This window comes from Ambystoma mexicanum, chromosome 1q, assembly GCF_040938575.1.
Source record: "Ambystoma mexicanum isolate Mex_15411 chromosome 1q, UKY_AmexF1_1, whole genome shotgun sequence".
In the NCBI taxonomy this organism is placed as follows: Eukaryota; Metazoa; Chordata; class Amphibia; order Caudata; family Ambystomatidae; genus Ambystoma; species Ambystoma mexicanum.
Window position 1 is genome coordinate 1,254,668,115 of NC_090922.1, and position 21,374 is coordinate 1,254,689,488.

Here is a 21,374-nt window from a genome sequence, read left to right on the forward strand (position 1 = left end):
TAGACATGGTGTGCCTTGAAGTGCCTAGAGTGATTCTCCAGTAGCTGCACATCCTTCTGCATCCCACGTAATATACTTCACTCGAAATGTATAGATGGGGGAGTTTTGTGAGTGATTGGGTGAGAGGATAAGGTGGTGGATTGATGCATGACTGAGTGGATGGACGGACAATTGAAGGAGCGAGCTGCAATTGAGTGGCTGTTGAGTGGGTGGAGGGATGAATGATGGGTGGACAGGCCAGTGAGTGAGTGGGCGAGGTAGATGGAGTGAGTGAATTCATGGATGAATGAGTAAGATGGTGCATGGATCGAGGGATTGGCCGGTGCATGCATGGGTTGTGGCCAGAGGGATTGGTGTATGGAGGTTAATTTTTAATTTTTAAAAAATATTTGTATTCGTGATTTACTTTAAAAAACCTTTTACAAAAACATCCTTGTAATCTCAATACATTCATTAGTTCATTTAAAAAGGATAAAACAAATCCCATCATTTTCAGCCTTAAAAATGTAACCATTACAAATTCATTGAAACAATATTTCCCTTATCCCCCATTGTATGTTAGAGGCAGTCTTATGTTGGGGACGTTTCTTTCAGCGATCCCTTTCTCATCTACTTTTTGAGAGTACATTCCACAAAGGACATAGTCGCTAGGACTATGTTGGTCTTTTCACCCAAGGGAATTCAGTCCCACCATTCTTTGGATGAAAGCGACTCTGCTTGTTAGTGAGATTTCCCAAAAATCGCATACGCACTTCGGCCAATGCCTTGCAACTAGTAACCGGTGAAAGATTGTTTCAATCACCTGCTGGGTACCACAGTATCTATAATGTTCCTGATCTATCGTATTCTGTTAAGTTACTAGGAGCACCTCTCTAGACGGGAGGATGTTTAGGCGGCACCGCATAAACAGATCCCTCACTTTGGCAGATGGACATCTGTGTAGGTATCCTGGGACTTGGTTTATCCCTCTCTGTTCTTCCATGAGGGTCCAGGATAGCGAATACCTCGATGTTGCCTGCATCATTTGGATCCAATCAAGGTGTTGTATTTTTTTCTTGACTCTCAATGGATTGGCTATAAGGAATCTTGCGTTATGTTATGCTCCTTTAGGAAAGTGTTACACTGTTCCTTCCATTTAGAAAACTATTTCTCTGACAAGTTCGATTCTTTTTATTTTAAAATTTCAAGGCTGTGATATAACCTGAAGTCAGGCATTTGCTATATAGGGAGATCACTTTCCATGCCACCACTGAGGCCATTGATTGCAAAACCAGTTCAAACCTAATACAAGCCATCGGAAGGGAGCCTGGAAGGTGGAGTACCTTTCTCCAAAATACTCCTAGGCTTCCCGATTCTTTCAATGCCAAATTAAGGCTAGCGTCAGCCCCATGTGTCAGGATCTGGACTACTTTCTGCTTGTAAAACATCAATACGGGAAGCACAGAGAGAGACACAAATTTCTCATGCAGGACACTTGCCTGAATTGCAAGACTACCAGCTGTCCACCGCAACATTATTAGATGTGCTCTTTCATCCAGATTTGTGTTAATTATCGTCACCAGATTATGTCATCGTGTCTACCTTTCCCATAGGTTCTTTTTCTAGACTCCAGGTCGGTCCGCCACTAAGCTTTCCCCTGGCTGAGGACATAAAGAGGATTTTCAACTTCTTAGCATTAACCTTCATGTTGTTTTCTTTAAGGTAGGAAACAAAGCTGTTTAGTCTACGCTGGAGTCCAATTGGGTTCTGGTCAATGAAGACCAGATCATCTGCATAAAGGGCCCAGGGTAGCTCTAGTTTCCCAAATTTGGGAGGAAAGGCTCTGATCCCTGATTGTGACTCTCTCATGTCAGGCAGATATAGGTTGAAAGAATCGGTGCTAAGGGGCAATTTTGTTTCAACCTTCCAAATGTCCTGATCCTTTCTGAGAGCACCCCCTCCGATGAGAGCCTGACCTTAATTGAGGTGTCTGAATATAAGAGTCCAATGTCCTCTCCCAAATCTTGAGGACAATTCCACCTTTACGGTTTTTGCCATAGTCGTTCCCCGTTAACCCAGTAAAACGCTTTTTTGAGGTTCATGAAGGCTAGATACACCTTCCTATTAGTTTCTATGGCCTTAGTTTTAATAAATTGAGGTGGAACCGATTTAACGGTGTACCAACCCCCTTGACAAATCCCAACTGACGCGGGTCTACATGTCCTGACTGTGTTGCCCACTCATTTAGTTCTTTAAGTAGTAAGCCAGCGAACAACTTGCCCAAAGTGTCCAGTAGGGCCATTGGGCAATATTTATTTGGACCCATATTGTCTCCCTTTTTAAAAATAGCTACTACTATGGCTTCTCTCCATGCAGAAAGGATACGCTTAGTGGCCAAGACTTGCTAAAGATCTTTGTGGTTCGTTCCGCCCAGGTCTCAATATTTCCTCCAAGGACATGGTTTGCCAGACCATCTGGGCTGGCCCATCTAGACAAGCTCAATTTAGTAATCATGGCTTTTATTTCTTCTTTGTCTAGGCTAAAACCCCAGCTTCCACTCATTTTCATCGGCAGCATATGGGAAACCTCTTCTTCCCTTGCAAAAAGCTTGGACTAATGACTTACCCAACTCGCTTCTGGGACTTGAGATAATGTGTAAGGTTTAAAGTTTCCCCCATTATTCAAAAGTTACCACAGTTGCCTAGTGTTGTTTTTACAGAGAATTATGAGCATATGTTCAGCATCAAATTGAAGACGGGTGGCTTTAGAAGCCTTGAGCCAGTTTCTGTATCTTTGTTTCCTTTTTCGCCCTAAGTTCCCTGATAAATCATTGCCTGCTCTCTTTAGCTTTCTCATGTCTGCTCTAAAGACTCTCCTGGCCATCACCAGGTCATGGTTATATTTATGCACTGGAATAGAGATAGTTTGCCACCTGGGATTCAATCTTCTCGATATGCACGGAGAATCCAGGCGTATTCAGTTGCCTCTGAATGCTTGTGCATGAATTGGACATACTGATCTGTTATTGCAGGTATTTTTTGTGGCTTTAATCTAAGTGTTCATGCCCCATGTGACATCAATCTGGCCAGTGGTTCCCAATGTTTTACTTTGGCAAACCACTATTCAGGTTACTGCCAGTAGGCTAGGATCACTGGCGGGCATCTCTACTGCGCTAAGTTGATACATATCTGCAAGCACATTCTAAGAAACGTAACAGTAGTCAATGCATGCCCTTTGATCGCGCCTTGACCAGATGATGGAGGCAGGGATGTCTCTGTAAGTTTGTCCATTTAACAGCGCCATGTCTCGAAGCTGTATTTCCCTCAGCCATAGTTTAGCCATATTTTCTAGTAATGCCTCTTGCCTAAGCATCCCCCCTGATTCATAATATGCATAATAAAGTCCTGACTTAATATCAGGTGAGGGTCATCTACTGTCATTTGGGCCTTGTCTGTTATTCGCGTTATGGAATTCACAAGTAATTATCATGCTTCTCTCCCCAGTACACGTTGATTAGAATTAGTGTCTTCATTTGTTCGACCACTAGAGACTCATACTGGATCTGGAGAGATTGCATAAAGGGGTTTGGGTTAAACACTTTTATCACCTCAAAAGTTCTTGGTGTCTTGATCAGTGTCAGTAATCCTGAGAAAGGTCTGCCAAAAGGACCCTTTTGGGCTTCATTGAGGTATACTTCAAATCCCTCACATAACGGGATGCTCCTCAACCAAGTTTCCAGTAGACAGATAATGTGACCGAATTTTCTAAACCCAAATTACTGTTAGTGAAAAGTTCCACAAAACCTCTCTTATTCCAACAGTTTATGTTCAGGGGTTTAATGTGTTCCTCTATCTGGCTCTAGGGTCAGCGGCGCTCTGCCAAGTCGGCTGCCAACCACGAGCAGGATTGCGTTCTTTGTATATCAGGTCTCAGATCATTATTTATTACTGTTACTTTGTTTTTTAGCACTCCATTCGAGATGGTGAATTTGAACGAGGGCATGTCTGCTACAGGTTTAGTCTGGCCATCCAATTTTCTTTGGTTCACCTGCTTTGGACCAGCACTATGCCTTCTTTGGCCGGCAGTCTAGTGGCCTGCTGGGTGGGGTTTGTTGGAATTTCCCTTCCCACTCTTGTAACCTGATTAGACTGTTTTGTTGTAATTTCCATTCCATCTTTGTAATCACATAAATCATTGTCCAATGGGTGTAGGAGTTCTCGCAATTCCAGTTTCTCCTCTTTCATCAGCTGGGATCGTAGATGTAAAATTACCCAGTCCATGCTAGATTCCTTTATAAACTGGACTATAAGGATGTCCTCTGTTGTTATAATCCTGAGTTTTGGTATGTGATGGAATAGATGCATTACGTTTGCTCGATTCAGAATGGGATTATCTTCGTCAGGCAGGAGCTTTTCTAGGCAGACTTTAGCCACTCTTTATCCGAATGATCCTTGTGTTTGTTTTTCCAATCCCTTTCCTCCGATCTCCTTTGAGCATTGATTTCAGTTTTATTCCCCTTCTCCAAGGATTGATTCATTTCTAGCGACCCTAGACTATTTATTTTTTCCTCCAATGTTCTAAATAGAGGTTTAGACCTTGCTGCTTTCATAGGTGGTCTCTCCGCGGGGTCCCTCTCGGGGGGGGGTTGGGAGTTAAGAACGTAGGCTGGGTAGTTAGACAGGAGACTGGTCTATCAATTTCTACTAGTTCTGTTCTACTAAGATTTGCCCAGCCATCATCTTCCTCATCTCTTGTTATGATGTCTATGAGATCGCTTAGACATGAATCGGATATTGTATTCATTTCCTCCATCCTCCAATTAGGTTCACTTTCATTTCTGAAGGGGGGCTTTGCCATCCCTAGGGCTCCTTTCTGGTCCACGATTTGATGGACTGGTCAGAAGAGGTTGGGGGGGGAGACCGTAGATGCCTCAGGAATGCCCTCGATCCATTAGATTACCTTTTGGGCCCCATCTTCATGTTTTTTTTATTTCTTCCAGAGGGGCTCTTGATGGCTTCGCTGCTTGTCTGTGTCATTAACTGTTTTTTATGGTCTTGCGTTTTTTCAAAGATCGAAAACATGTTCTTGGTTCCACCTGTTGTTAAATCAACCGTCACTTCCTTGACCTCTGATCTATTGCAGAGACTTTCGCTCATTGCTGTAGCTATGGGTAGATGTAATGATCCACCCCATCTCGCACTTTGGTCAAGCACCCCACCCGTTGGTTTTTCTTGACAATTTCGGTCATTAAGTTCAACTATTCGTTTGGATGGTGCATTAATAGGTGGAATCTCCATCGACTCTTCACTCTGCATGCTCAAAGGCAGGGCATGGTTTTGCTCCTGGCTTTATCCCATATTTGCTGGTCTTTAAAATGGGCCTGCATCGATTTACAGTCCTCTGGCACAGATCCATCAAGGTTGTTTTATTCAGTTTTTCCTGCCTCGCCAGATTGATGAGGCAATTTTGCCAGTTGATTGAAGCATCTGCCTCCTTATTGAGTCTGTCCTGCACCTTTCCTACGAAGGTTTCCAGGAAGGACATCTTGGAGTGTGTAGCTTGATCTTTCAAGGAATAATTTATGGTTTCGTAAAGCTTTGTAAAGGGGCTATTGAGAAGGCTAAGGAGGCCATAACCGTATTTTGCTTTTGTGCCATCATCTCTCTCATCATTCTGCCACCTTCCATGCTGTTCTCCCCACCGGTTTGCATATTCCCTCTTAGATCTCTCTGGGGCTTTCAGGAACTTGGCTTCCCTCAGTTTCTTGATTAGTGGGACATCTTTTTGGGCTCTCCCCATCAATATTCCACCCACCCTGAACCAACACGTTCTTTTCCAATTACCCTGGCCACTGCATGTTTACATGTTTATATTGTTTATATTGTTCATTTCACCACTGGGGCTGTCTTTCCTCTCATCCAGCCTGATCTTGCCGGCTGGCAGGCCCCATCGTCTTTGTGCTGCGATTCTAGAAGTTAGTTCTTTCGACAGTCGGGCTACCAAGACCCAGGTTCTTTTGCTCCCCAACTTTCAGATATGTAGTGACTTCTATTACTCTTTCTTTGCATTGGCCCCCCTCATAGGGCTGAGATGCTTCTTACTCGGGGTCTGTATAAGTGTTTAGGTGTGGATTCTCCTTGCCCCACGAGTTCCTGGCCAGGTTCCACTATGATCATATCTGGATCCCTCTCTCCCATTTTGATTGCCTGACTAGGCATACTGGCCTCTCTCCAAGAACTCTGAAATTCAGTCCTCTCCGTCCGTAATCTTGGTTGCTCTGTCTGGCCTAGTGGGTATGGGTAACGACCTCCTGGCGGGTGTCAGGTTTGATGGTAGGCCTCGGAAAGGGGTTTGTTGGTCCTTCTTGGATATGGGCAAGACCCACCTCCCCTTGGTTCTTTATTTATGTTCTCCATGCCACTGATTAAGAGCACCTGCAGGATTTCCCCCAGGTTCGGGTTCCGTAGCGGGGAATTGCAGTCAGCCGGGGCAGGGCTCCTGACATTTGGAGACTCCAGAACCTCTGCAACCATCTTAGTCTCCGCAGACATTATTTTGTTTCCCTGGGGGGCGGTGGGAGATGCTGCTTTAATTCCTCTCCTGTCATTGTGATTTCAACTCGGCCAGCTCCGGTGTTTAGAAAATCCAGTGAGGTGGCGGGAGACGGGCTCACTCTCACCTCACACTGAACACAGAACACTCAGCTTACTCCGCCGAGGCTGGATATTTTATAGCTCCTCCCACACAATGAGCAAAGCAGCAGTAAGGCAGCAAGTGTGTACGGAGTACACCGAACACTCAGCTCATTGGAGGTTAATGGATGCATGGGTGGGTGTGTGGATGCTGGCTGCATTAGTGAGTTGCTAGGTAGGTGCATGAATTGATGGATGAAGTGACATCCCACGAGGAGGCCGTCTGCCTCAAGCATCTCATCACAGCATCTCATCACTGTGCCAGACAACAGCAAATAGAAAGTGGTCATCCATGTTGACTGGCCTAGTCTAATGAGCAGCAGCACCACTTGTTATCTTTAAAGAATCTTTTTCTGAAATTGTAGTAAAGGTCCCTTGAGGGTAAAGCTAAGCATTATCATTTTTGATAACTGTATACAAATGATGAATGCTGCCTCTGCCAATTCAGCAAAGATGAAGCTGAAGTTGATGTAGAAGGAACACAACATGCATGAATAGTTTGAAAAAATCCAGTAAACGGGAAATGTTTGTGTTATGTCTTTCCATTTCTAAAAATTGAATAGCCTTTGACTTAAATGTAACTGAATTTCAGCTATTTTGAAATGTGAATGAATACAACAAAGTAATCAACTATTTTACTTGTTGCTTGTGGTCTCTTACAAAACATGTTTATACATAAATGGATACTGTTGGTTCTCTGGAAAAACACACTTTGGATATTTCATTTCACCTTTGCACCCTCAGGTCTTATAAATTCAAATGGGCACATCTGGAAGCAACAGAGGCGATTTGCCTTATCAACTCTGAGGAACTTTGGCATGGGTAAGCGGAGCCTTGAAGAACGTATCAGCGAGGAGATTTGCTACCTCACGGATACAATGGAGGCAGAGAATGGTAAGTTACCCAGTTCACAAAATGTATCTCAGTTTCTATGCCTTAAGGTAGGTAGGGGTCTGCAACCGTTGGATCGCCAGAAGTTTTTGGACTACAACTCCCATCAGCCCTAACCATCAGGTCAATGGCAAGGGATCATGGGAGTCGTAGTACATCACATCTGGAGCCGCAGGATGCAGGCCCCTGCGGCTTTAGGTGTTTTCATAAAACATTGAGCTAGTAGTCCCTCCTCAGCCCAGCTTTAGGCCATATGAGCAGGCACAGTACTCTCTAACCGAGTGGGTTCCACAGTGCCTCGGAGCAAGCCACTTTTTCTGGGATTACTCCAACGAACGCAAGAGTACCTCTTTACAGTCGCAAGAGATGTGAATTGTTTCTCAGAGTGCACATGAAAATTTGGGATATGTTTAAGGGCGCCAAGTACTGCCTTATCCTTCTATATTTATAAATGTATGCTCAAGTAGCTCACCCTCCCTGCATAGAGACTTAGGGGAACCCTTGGGGTAAACGTACAAAACAGACCCCTCCAATCTATCTGGTGCCACTCTCCTGTCATACACAGCCTGGCTTGCAAAGTCCTTTTAACCACAGTAGGCTGCTCGTGGCCACGGCCCCCATGGAGCTAATCAAACCGCGTCCTGTACTCTCCTTTTTCTAGGTTCCACGTTCTCTCCTCTGCCCAATGCATTCCTGGGCAGGGGAGAACTATCCATTGTTCTTTTTTCAACAATGGACCATCCAGCCCCCTCCACCCCCGCCCCCAATTTCCTTTAAAATTATTAATTCTTCATAAATCTGCTTGTTGGACATGAGAAATAACTATGTGAATTCAAGATATTAAGTTTTAAGATTATTTTTTTATATTTTTTTTTATACTAACCCACTATGTATTTGTATTTTGTGTTTTTCTCTAGTGCTTTCATTATTATGATGTTTGGTATAGATGATAGAATCATAATGGTTTTGTATGGTTGTTTTAATTTTTTTATAATTTTTTTAAATTTGTTGACAAAAGTTTTAACATTTGAAAAGTTGATTTTATCAACTAACCAAATTAAAATAAAATAAAATAAAAAGAACTATGGAATTATCACTAATTTCCTGACAAGAATCTCCTCCCATGTGGCCAGGGAACGGCAGCCACTACCTGATCCTGGCCCTTGCAGCGGTATTATGAGGAAGGGTCACAAGGGAGGAGACGGCTGTCGAGGAATGGTGGTGACCCCATCAGGAAAGACACCGTATTCTTCACCTCATAATGAAGAAGACTTCCATCATACCTGAATTCTTAATGGCTTGTTGTCACTTTACAAATCCCTCTCATTGCACAACCCCAATAAAAACATTCTTGCAAAACAATCTGAACAGAAAACCACTCATACCTTATATACACATTTAACATCCCCTGTCTCTGATATTTTTGTTTTAAACAAAAATCTAAAATGATGTAACTTTGTAAGACTTAAAAATCCTATGGACTCCAACTTCCATGAAGCTCAAGTACTGGGACGTGGAAGATGAAGACGGAGTTAATATGGATTAAAGGAAACATCAAGCTAAACGTGCAGACTAGTTGTTAAAGTGCAAATGCGCTGCGACAGACATTTAAAAAGGGTGGACACCTTACATTGAAAAGTGAAGGTGGAGAAGCGAAAGGCAGCAGAACCGAAAGCATAAGCAGATGCAACGAACCGTGCTGAGCAAGGCCGGTGCTTCCAAGCAACCGCCTATGAGCACAACTTACTGGAGAGGTGTGAGACTGGGAGAAGCATGGTGGATGCTGTGGGCGGGGGGTGGAGGGATCCTCTGACAAGCATGCAGCAGCGAATCTGTTGGGAGCGCTGTCTTGACAGACAGTGGCAGTTCTGCCGGTGAATGAATGCAAAGTTGGTGGGAAAATTGAATGAGGGTCTGCAACGCAGGAGAAGCTTTCTCAGAGTGAAAACTCCACAGTAGCAATGGGCCACGGGTTGGAAACGCCATCAGACATCAGTGAGTCTACCCATAGATGTTGTGGACCGCGGGGCGTGCCAAAAGTCCTATAAACAATTGAAAAGTTATTCTGAATAACAACCAAGTAAAATAGACAGAATTTACACACATACTCCTATAAGAAAAGTCAGTATGGTGAATGTTGCAGTAAATGTTATCACAGGCAGATGAACATTAATAAAGAAGTTGAAAGGAAAACTCTGTGCAAGTCTCCATATATGAGACGTCAATTTTGGGAAACTTGGAACAACTATTGCCACAAGCAAATTAATGATGATGAAGAAGTTGACAGACAGAACTTGACCAAGTCTCCATATATGAGATATCAATTTGGGGAAATGTGGAACAAGTATTGCCACAAGCAAAGGGATATTAGTGAAGAGGTTACCAGACAGAACTTGTACAAGTCTCCATATATTAGCTGTCTATATGGAAGAAGTTGGAACAAGTAGTACCTAAAGCCAATGAAGTATAAACCGTGAAGGAGTACAACTATATTATGGTGAAGGAAAACATTGTAAGCTGTCCTTGTGAAAGAAGCATATCAGGCAGTGAGCCTTTGGGAGAAAGATACCTAGCAGGAGAGTGTACCAAGGGATCTACAAACACCCAGAAGGGGATTCCTGGCAGGGGGGTACACCAGGTAATCTAATTAAAGTACATGAGCTAAAAATACATGATTTGAAAATATACATGGCAGGAGAGTATACCAGGGGATATGAAGAAATTACTGAAGGATTCCTGGCAGGGTAGTATACCAGGAGATCACTATAAGAAGTTGTTTAAAAAGATGCACTTTTGCTATTCTTCAAAAGACACGTTTTGCCATCCTGAAGAAAGTGGTGTGTGAAAGAGACATTTCTTCTGCTCTTAAGGAATCATTATTTGAAAGGGACACATTCGCTATCCTACCAGAAATAGTCCAGGGTAAGGGAACCAACTCTAGATCCAAGGGCTGTTTTGTTGGATTTTCATATTTGGTTTTGTACACTTTTTACTGAATCTAAAATAGAGACATTTACCTTACACCTTTTGGTTGTTCATTTTTAGTGTGAGGGTAAAATACGCTTTGTACACAAGGACAGTTTGTGTAATTTTGACGCTGTGAAACAGACTGATTTTATGTTTCAGTTTCCTTAGTAGGGAAACTCTCTTTAGGATAGGGACAGAGAAATCTTTATCCAACCCTTTTATTTTAATAAAGATGTCTAATGTTGACAAAATTACAACTTTGTGTCTGCCTCTGATTTCTGACCCCTCACAAACAACACCCAGGATGTTTCCACAGCTTTTTATGGAGGTTCCAGAAGACTATTGAGATCCTAGCAAAGATTTCTTCTTGGTAACACATAGTCCAAGGCTTGGTTATTTAACCGGTCTTTTGGTGTATGCCCAATTCATTCCAAACAAGTTCTCCCACCCATCAGGCATAGCTACAGAAAAGAGAGATGACATCACCAAGGAATGTTGTTCAAGTACAATTTATGTACCACTCATTGACTCTGCAAGAGTAAAGAAATGTATGTTGACTTCGAAGTACCTCTTTACAAAGTCCTACCAGTTCTCCCATCTCCAATATGCAACGCTGAGCCACGTTAAGTCTTTCTTTAGACTCCTTTACAGAATTGAGCATGATTGGTGATGACCAAGATATGAGACACAACCTATCATGCATATCCAGAGGAGATGTGAAATGTTACAATAAAACCAATGTGAAGGGTTTGATGAAGGTTTTCTGAGACTAGTTCAGACCTACGTTCTAGCTATAAAAATAGGGAAATTACCTGCATTCCTTCAAATCGACATATTTCAGAAACAATTGATTTTAGTAAAATTCTGTTCAAACATCACTCTACATACATTACTTGTAGCACCGTTTAAAAGGCTATAATTGAAGCTTTTATAAGCTCTTGCTTAATGGAAACGTGGTTTAGATCCAGCAGAAAGACAAAATTACAAGCAAGACATATTAAATGGAAAATCGATCTTAAAATATAATGAAATAATAAGGAACCCAGGCCCAGAGTGTATACCTAGATTGAAGTGAGTCATTTTACCAAAGGGGAGCAAGGGAGAGAGGTGAAGCCCCGATTTTACCCAGCTATGAGTTTCCCAATAGGAGGAAGCAACTATCGCCAGGTCAGCTGGGCTTTCCTCAGCGTCAGCAGCTGACCCGACGAGGGAAGTTGAAATTGCAGACAGTAGGGTTTCTCTGAGTCACTAGGTTATTGAAGTAAGCCAACTTCGGCACTCTATGGGGCAATTTACATTTATTGGCATACAGAAAATATGGCTCCTGTGGTGCAAAAACCAAAATAATTGCCAAAGTTATCACTCTAAGCCTAATTCTTACTGTATTTATTGTGTAGGTGTGACCGATCATCAGATCTGCAGAGATTTACTTTTAAGTATTTTGCCTGCTACAGGATGCTTTCTTATTAAAACAGTCAGTTACTCATTCTAGGTGACTTTAACCTAGGATTCAAAGATCCAGAGGACAAACAAGCCCAATCAATAGCGACAATGCTAACTGAACATGACGTAATCCAAAAAGTCATCTCTCCAACTCATGGCAAAGGAAGGACCTTAGACTGGGTAGCCACCTTGAACTGCTCCACATCCATTTCTAAAATTACTCCCCAACCATGGACTGACCACCATCTAATCGACTTCACCATAACTATAGACAAACAAATAGCCAAAGATAAAGTCATGACACCTCCTCTCCCTACTAGATAAAAAGAAAATATTACACCTGACAAACTTCTACCACTCCTCCTTCCCGCTATTAATGCCCTCTCCAATAGCTCAGATTCCGATCACCTGGTGGATCTTTACAACAAAACAATGACTCAGGCCCTTGACACCATTGCGCCACTCAAGTTACTTAAGAGTTAACTGCAGGCACACCTCAATGCCTGGTCTACTCCTCACCTTAAAGCATTAAGATTACAAAAGAGAAAATTAGAAACCCTATAGCGACACTCCCCTAATGATAACAAACTTCAACTAAAGTTCTTTGCAAATAACTACAAAAAAGAAATTATCCGTACAAAAAAAGATCTCTTCAACGAAAGAATCTCAAATGCCAGCTCCAATACTAAGGAACTGTTTGTGATACTTTGGGAATTAGAATCCCCGATACCTCCACCTGACAATATACCCAAAGACAAACAATGGTGCACTAGCATCCAGAATGCCCTGGCCAACAAAATAGCAACACTTCAAATTAAAATTGCCAAAAAAAAGCCTCCCTGCTTCCTAGTGAGACACCATCTACCAGCTATTCTAAAGACATGCCTGGTCCAGCACCGTTCAAATTTACCAAAGTATCCATTCAGGAAATCGAAAAAATTATCGCATACTTGACGCCCTCTAACTGTAAGGGCGACAATTGCCCTGCCCGAATAATAAAGGATTCTGCAAGAGATTTAGCCCCCTTCATTTCAAAATTAATGAATGCCTCCTTCTCAACTAATACTGTCCCAAATAAACAGTCTTGGGTCTTACCTCTTCTCAAGAAACAAACGTTAGACCCATCCATCCCTACTAACTATAGGCCCATTACCACAGTACCCTTCCTTCTCAAGATAATAGAGTAGCCTATCTTCAAATTCAGAAATATCTTGAAGCCAACCAGCTCTTAGGCTCCCACCAATCCGTATTCAGACCACAACATGGAACGGAGGCAGCCTTAATCGACCTCAAGGCACAAATTGACGAGCTCAATGACAAACACTGCCATGTTGCTCTTTCTTGACCTGTAGGCAGCCTTTGACTTGGTGGACCATGCAGTTTTATGCAAATACCTAGCATTGGCTGCCCGCTTCTCGAGCAAAGCCATAGCGTGGGTCCAGTCATTCCTAGAAAACAGAATGAGTTTTCTCCACCTCGGCATCGGCAGACCCAACCCAGACAACATGTGACGTTCCACAATTCTCTTGTGTCTCGCCAACTATGTATAATATATTTACCAAGCCCCTATTTGACAAATTGGACAGCCTGGGTGTCGCCTACACGAATTACGCAGATGACACTCAGATCCTCATTCCCCTTTCGGGCAATTTTGTCTCTGGTAAATGAAATATACCTCCTCATTCAGGCATGGATGGCAACCCATGGCCTCTGCCTGAATGACGCTAAAACATATATCTTGCTTCTTGGCTCCGCTACCAATCTAAAAAAACTTGACACTAACTACTCTGCTTTCAGTATCGATGGCAATATAATCACAGTAGCCAAAGAAGTTAAGACGTTAGGCTTTTACCTTGACTCTACCCTAACCTTGAGAAAACGGGTCAACTCCCTGGCTTCATCTACCGCCTATACCTATAAATTTATTAGATCATGCAGGTCACTCCTAACACAAACTAGTTGCATTATCCTAGCCAATGCTCTCATACTATGTAAACTTGATTATTGCAACGCCCTATATCTAGGAGCCAATAAATACATTACTAACAAAATCCAGAAACTGCAGAAAAATGCCCTTAGAACGGCCCTGAACTTACCTTCCAGAGAACAAGTATCCAATACGAGAAGAGATCACCACTGTTTAAAAATCAGCAACAGGATCCTTCTCAAAACAGTCTCGCTAACCTTCAAATGCCTTAATAACGCAGCGCCACCTTACCTTACAGAAAGAATAGTCAGAAGAACATCGATCCGCCCCTCCAGAGTGGCTAACTCCCACTGCCTACAAATACCTAGATTCAGGTTAAAAAAAACAGGTCGAAACAGCTTTCCGGTAAAAGCTACCCAGCACTGGAATGCACTCCCACTTGATCTCAGAATAGACCAATCCTACTATAGTTTCAGACGCAAAACCCTCAACTGGCTATGATCCGACGACCATTACGACTAACCCGTTGGCACCAGCCTCTGAACCTTCTCCTGCACTTGATGGTACCTCGGTACCTGGCTTCTTACTGTACTTTATCCTGACTCTTGTAATTATGTATGCATTAACCTCATTTGTCCACCTGCCTATACTATGTATGTATGTATGTACCCTACTTTGCCTTTCTCTAATATGTAACTAAGCTGTAAGTATCCTTTATATTCTGTTGCGCCCAGCTACCTGGGTTTGGTGTGCCCTACAAATTAATAAACAAACCAAGTCCTATTCCAAAGGAATTCTTTGTAGATGTTGCGGATGGTGTGGGTGTTGCGGATGATGTGGGTGTTGCGGAAGGTGCAAATGGAGGCAACACCAGTTCCCCATGTTGTCACCATAATCCTGTATCCCCTATATATGCTATCCTCCTGTATCTCCATATATATCTGTATCCCATATATACCTGTATCCACCCTGCCACTATATATCTGTTTGTTGCTACGTACGTCCCCACTGTCCTGCTCACGTGCCTGGTCTCTGGCGCTTTTACTGATAACCACCATATCACACCACTACGCTTACTCTCCACTATACACCATCATCCAACTAGAAAACCGCTATACCCCTGTTAATTCGGCCTAGCTGTTCACATACGAACATGACTCCATGATCCCCTCATCACCCTAATAAACCGCAGCTAGCTGAGCACATTCCGGCTAGCTGTTCGCATAGGCGTTCCTCAGGCCTAACGCAGCCAGAACCCAGTCTGGGTGTCCATGCACCAGACTGAACACATCCAACTGATTTCCTCAGCACCACACCTATCGCTAGGAAGCAGCTATCATCCAACTACTACACCAGCTGCACACATATCCGGTGCACCCACGCACCATACAGCACTCTCTCTCTCTACTGACTTGAACTACGGTTCCCGAGGGCGTTCAACCTACCAGCACTTTGAGATCATACCATACAAGGCGCTATATAAATGCTAAGTAACATAAAATAACATAACATAACATGTCTCCCACAATCGTTTCCAGACACATGGTGGAAAAGTAACGAGAAAAGGTGATTTTGCCTGTTTTACTATTTTCCATTATTTGCCCAAAGGGGCTTTTTGCAAAAACATGCAAACAGGAGTGGTTCCTCCATGGCATTTTGGATTCAAAACAAAATTATGCACTTAGTCTTTTTCATGAACACTTTTCTACAATGATGTATACACTGGCAGGTTTGTTTATTATCAAGTTTGATGTGTTTTAACCCCAGCGCCAGTACCCAATAATTAATTAGTTATTATTGAAAATTACATCTGATAACAGTTTGCGATCACACATCAATTTAGATTTGTGCATTAAACATTATTTAATTTCACCCTGTGGATATCGCCAACACGTGTTTCGACCTTTTGTACAATGGTCTTCATCAGGGCTTTACATTCCACAAAATAATCACATTTAAAAACCAACAAAATGAAATTAAAAATTGTATGCAGACCAATGGCAGACCGGCTATGTATCACAACGTAGGGGAGCACAGAGAAAATAATAAATATGTAAAACATGAGAAAAAAGAAAAGACACATTTCCAATATTAGTCCACAGCTATTCAATTTCTTACAATCCATATAGAAGTCAGAATCATTTTTTTAAAAATACGCTTGCTTATGTATGTGTTTGACTCTCTTAACCTTAAACCATTCCAGTGTCCACCACCAACACTCAGTGTATATTAAATTAGTTACTGGTGTTAACCTGATGTGTTCCACCTATTATTGCCATTTTTCCATTGTTTGCTCCAATTAGATTTTAATATTCAAGCACTGATTACCGTTAGAACTTCTCCTAGTAGTGTTCCAAGTCATTCTAAAGATGTTTATTTCTTGTCTTCCTAATTCTCGTTCATCTGTGAATTCATTATTCTATCATAAATCAAAGAGAATCTTTAATTTGATACCAGGTCTCTTTTTTTATACACATTTTTTCATTACAATATACTTGGAATCCCAGAGATTTTTACCTACTGCTTTGCAATTTTATACACTGTTGTGTATAATTCAACAATCTTCCCTTTTTGTTGTCCTCACTTCTTGTAACCTAATCGAAAAAGTATACAAATCTCCAAGTCACACTTGATGTTGCCTTTCTCCTTACTTATTTTATAAGCATTTAATTTACTTCAATCCTTACCTAATTGCTCAGCACCTTTGTCACAATTCCAATTTCCATAAATCCAATTTATTTCAGGATATATTTCTTGTTCGCCATTCCTAAAATTCAATTGATATGGTCAGTCCGTTTAGTGTATTGCCCCATTGGGAATCCCCATGACAATCCGCCTGAAGCCCAAAGCCAAGTGCAACTCCTGGTATGACTCAAATGCACGTGCAGGCGAGAGGAAATGGCGTGCTTCATGTTCATCCTCTGACAAACTGGCCTGCTGCCTGCTGCAAAGGCAATACCGGCTCTCCGTCATAACAAGAAGAGAGCTCATATCCAAGCCCGCATCTCTGCGGCATCCGACAACTCGGCTGAACTCTTTAAAATCTGCAAGGAACTGGCCAATCCTGCCGCAGTCTCTACCTCTCCTGTCCCTTCCCAGGCCCTCTGCACGGCACTGGCTTCTCACTTCATTTCAAAAACTTAGGACATCCTGTCCTCACTCTCCTCCTATCGCCTCCCTCCCTCTATTCCCTGCTCTTCCTCTGGCCCTTCTACAGCCACCCCCCTCCCTCCTTCTCTGCCTTTCCCCTTTTCTCTGCAGACGAGGTTTCAAGACAAGTCCGATCTATGGAAGTCTCGTCGAAACAGGTTCACCCCTGTTCCTCCAAAACTATCAAGGACCACATCGACTCCCTAGCTCCTGCCCTGTCTGATTTCTTCAATCACTCCTTTGCCACTGGAGTCTTCCCATCCCCCTGAGGCACTCCCTTGTGCACCCTCTGCCTAATAAACCCTCTGCCAACCCCTCCTGCCCGGCTAACTATCGCCCAATCTCCATCACTCCCTTCCTGGGCAAGCTCCTGGAGAAACTGGCCAGTTCCCAGCTTAATCTCCACACTGAATCTGTTGGTTGTCTTTATGACCATCAGTCTGGCTTCAGAGCTGCCAGAAGCACGGAAACTACTCTCCTGAACATCCGTGAAGACCTGCTCTCTAACCTTGACTTTAACACCCCATGCGTCCTCATCTTGCTTGATCTCTCTTCTGCCTTTGACACTGTCAACCATGCCATCCTGCTCAACCGTCTCCGTGATAACCTGGATATCACTGGTCAGGCTCTAGCGTGGCTGACTTCTTTCCTCTCTGACCAACCCTCCCAGGTCCAACTTAGGTCCTTCCTCTCCGATATCTTTTTCTCTACCTGTGGTGTCCCCCAGGGATCTAACCTCTCTCCCTGGCTGTTCAACCGCACTCCTTGCCCACCGCATCGCTGCTCTCTGCCCCAACTTTCAGTGCTATGCGGATGATACCCAGCTCATTTTCAGGCTACCCTCAGACTCCTCCTCTCCATCCCTCATCTGTGTGTCTGTCTGCCATCCAGGAGTGGTGTGCCGTCAATGACCTTTGCCTTAATGCCAGCAAGATTGAGATTCTACGCATCGGCACACTCACTCCCTCCTTCCCTGCAGCTCTCTGGCCGGCCTCTCTTGGCCCTTTTCCTGCTCCCACCTGCAGGGCTAAAAACCTCGGGGTCATCTTCGACTCCACACTCTCCTCTCCTCACATCTCGAGGTCTCTAAGAAGGCACACTACCAGCTGCACCTCCTCAGAGGTATTCTTCCTTTCCTCTCCTTCCCCCAGAAGCTCACTGGCTCCAGAGCCCTGGTTCTCTGTAGGCTGGACTATTGTAACAGCCTCGATCTAAATCTGCCTGCCTCTACTCTCCGCCCTCTGCAACTTATCCAGAACATGACTGTGAGACTTGTCATTGGCCTCAAGCCCAGGGATCGTATCTCTCCAGGACTGAAATCTCTACACTGGCTCCCAGTGGCTGCGTGGATTAAGTTCAAAACCCTCTGCATTGTCCACAAGGCCTTCTGGTGCCTGGGGGCGCAATACCTTCAACTCTCTCTTCCTAAATATCTTCCTTCTCGAGATCTTCGCTCATCCGCATCCAACTCCCTCAGGGTCAGTTGCTTCTCCAAGCAACGAGTTGATGGTAGATCTCTCTCTTCGGCAGGGGCCTCCCTCTGGAACAGCCTTCCTGCCTCCCTGAAACTTGAGGAGAACCATCTCCGGTTCCGGAAGCACCTCAAAACCTTCCTCTTTGCTTCTGCTTTCTCTCCCCCTCTTCCCATGCTGAATTCCTGTCAGAAACTGCACTGGTTACCTGGCCACCCTTTCTGATCTCGGGCCCAGGCCCTGCCAGTTGCCCACCTGCACTGCCTCCCTGGCAACCCCTGCACCTGGGAACTGTTTTCTGTATCCCTACAGTCCCCCTACCAGCACTTATGTCTGCACTTGCCATGCACTTGCCACCAGCTGGCCGTTTTTATTTATCTTATTTATTCTATTATCCCATGTACTGCACTTTCCCCTCTCCCTTTCCCCATGCACTTTTCCCTTTCCCCCTTCCCATGCACTTGCACGATCTGAATGGACCTGAGGTGAGGTGACCTGAGACGTGATCCGCAGCAGGAGGAAGCAGAACAGCTCGTATGCTACACGAGATGCCGACTTGCGAGTAAAGGTTCCAAACCGCCGGCACTGGACTTTATGACGTGAACAGCAGCGGCGACCCTCATACGGAGACGAGCGTATACTGAAGGGTGCAGACGGAATAAAAACCGCTGTGAAAAGGATCGTTGTTTTGTCTACAAAGTAGACAATCCTACCAATCCGTCTGAAGAATTAATGCTGAATGCAAATGCGGGTATATGAGGTACACCATGAAGAAGCAAGAATGTCAGTGTGGTGTTGAAATTGTTATGACCAAATGTTGTTAGATAAATTGCTCTTAGTTTTGCCCTTGAAGTTCTGTTACATCTTTGACTATTGATATAGAACGAAACATGTTAGGTTAAGAAGATGTTGTACAAATTAGCCAATCCATAAATAAAATAAAAATAAGGCCCTTCAACACTGTTCTATATTTGCAAATAATTTTTGCTTCCATTCTCCGAAGCTCTTTGTCTATCGCCACCCCTTGGATTTCTTTGTAGGGTTTTTAGGCCTATAAACCTAATTCCTGACTTATCATCCATCTGGTTACAATCCTTCCAATGTTCAGCCAATGACAATCTTACATCTTCCTTGTGCAAAGTATTGACATGCTCTCTAATTCTCATCCACAGTTCACGTATTGTGCTTCCTGTATACATTAGACCACATACACAAATGATGGCATTCACCACAAATGTAATTCTACAATTAATAAATTTTTTAATAATCACTGTCTCATCAATGTTGATTTTCAAACCTTTGAATTCCATTGTGTATTGGCACATACTACAGTTTCCACATTTAAAGAAACCCAACAGATTGTGATGTAGCTATGTACGTGTTTGTTATAAAGGTTGCATGAATGATGGGCTTAATGCATCTTTCAAATCGGTGCTTTGGTATATGCTACATTTGTTCTCTATATAGTTCACTAGATCGGAGTCCTAGGTCAATATTTTCCACTGCCTGCGTAAGATCTTATACAATTTGCTCCAATCGATCAAAAATTGGATTACCATTCTCACCTTTTGCCACTTGTCTGTCTGGACCCTGTCTTTTGGTTTGAGTAGATCTACTCGATTCATTAATCTACTTTTCTCTCTAGCTTTCTTTACAATATTCACTGCATAACCCCTCTCCTCAAATCTTTTGCCCAGGATCATACATTCTGTACTAGCCTCCTAGCTCTAATAAATTCTCTGATCGGGATATTGTTAATAACACTAGGTTTATGACAGCTTGTTGCTAACAAAGCTGAGTTAACTTCCGTAGGTTTTCTGTACGTTTTTGACATGTCCCTGTTACCTTTAATATATAAACTGGTATCTAGGAAGTCTATCTCTGTAGCATGACTATTACATGTGAATTGAATGCCAAAGTCATTAACGTTAAGAAAATTCAGGAAATCCTTCAACCACAGAAAACTTCCTTGCCAAATGAAAAAAACATCTTGTCCACAATTTGATTCTTGATCTATACATGTTGACAGAATAGACATATTCATTTTCAAAGACTGCCATACGGTACAATTCGCTCCCATCGCCACCCCCTTGGGTTGTCTGTACAGGTTCTCGTTAAACAAGAAGACATTGTTTCTAAGTGTAAACGTCAACATATCTTTTACCATCATTATATGCAAGAGGTATGAAGCTGATTTTTTTAGCATATGTACAGTCAATTGTTCTTCACGCCATATCATGTTGGATTGAAGTGTACAGGGCCTTTATCATCAAGTGTCACAAAAATGTACTCGTTCTCCGATTTAAAATTCTCCAAGATCTGTAAGAGATGAATGGTTTCCCTCAAATAGGCTGAACGTTTAGATGCCTCTCTAGCAATAATAGCATCAATATATTTGGAAAATGTTTCAGTTTCCCAGCAGATACCACTTGCTATTGGTCTTCCTTCTGGAATTCTTTCAAATGTACTTTTGTTAGAACATATATTGTTGGAATTTTAGGGGTAGTAACTAAAAGCTTTTATTATCATGTTACGTAGCCATTTTTAAAGTAATCTGTATACAATTGAGAATTATTTATGTAATCAAAACCAAACTTCAGCACATGTTTATTCCAGCTTGAGCTGGCATAATGTGTGGTCAAATACCTAAACTTCAGGCTAGTCTCAAATTCTGGCTTTACCACTAAAGTGTGTGATCCTGGGCAAATTATTTAATCTCAATGTGCCTTACATGCTAAAATTAGGTGCTTCTAGAAGTGATTCAGTATGAGCTATTCCAAAAAAAGCCACATTAATGGATTAACAAATGGGCAGTGCAAGGGTCAAGGCCCGCCAAAGAAACACACCCACATA

At 42.9% G+C, this 21,374-nt stretch overlaps 1 protein-coding gene across 1 annotated transcript in view; it reads left to right on the plus strand.

Annotated features, from left to right (window-relative positions):
- LOC138545442 (cytochrome P450 2J2-like) overlaps positions 1 to 21,374 on the plus strand; it is a 470,793-nt gene that overhangs the window by 162,831 nt on the left and 286,588 nt on the right. Inside the window, exon 3 of the mRNA XM_069642069.1 lies at positions 7,416 to 7,565. Coding sequence (XP_069498170.1) covers positions 7,416 to 7,565 — 150 coding nt within the window. The remainder of the gene's footprint in view (positions 1 to 7,415; positions 7,566 to 21,374) is intronic.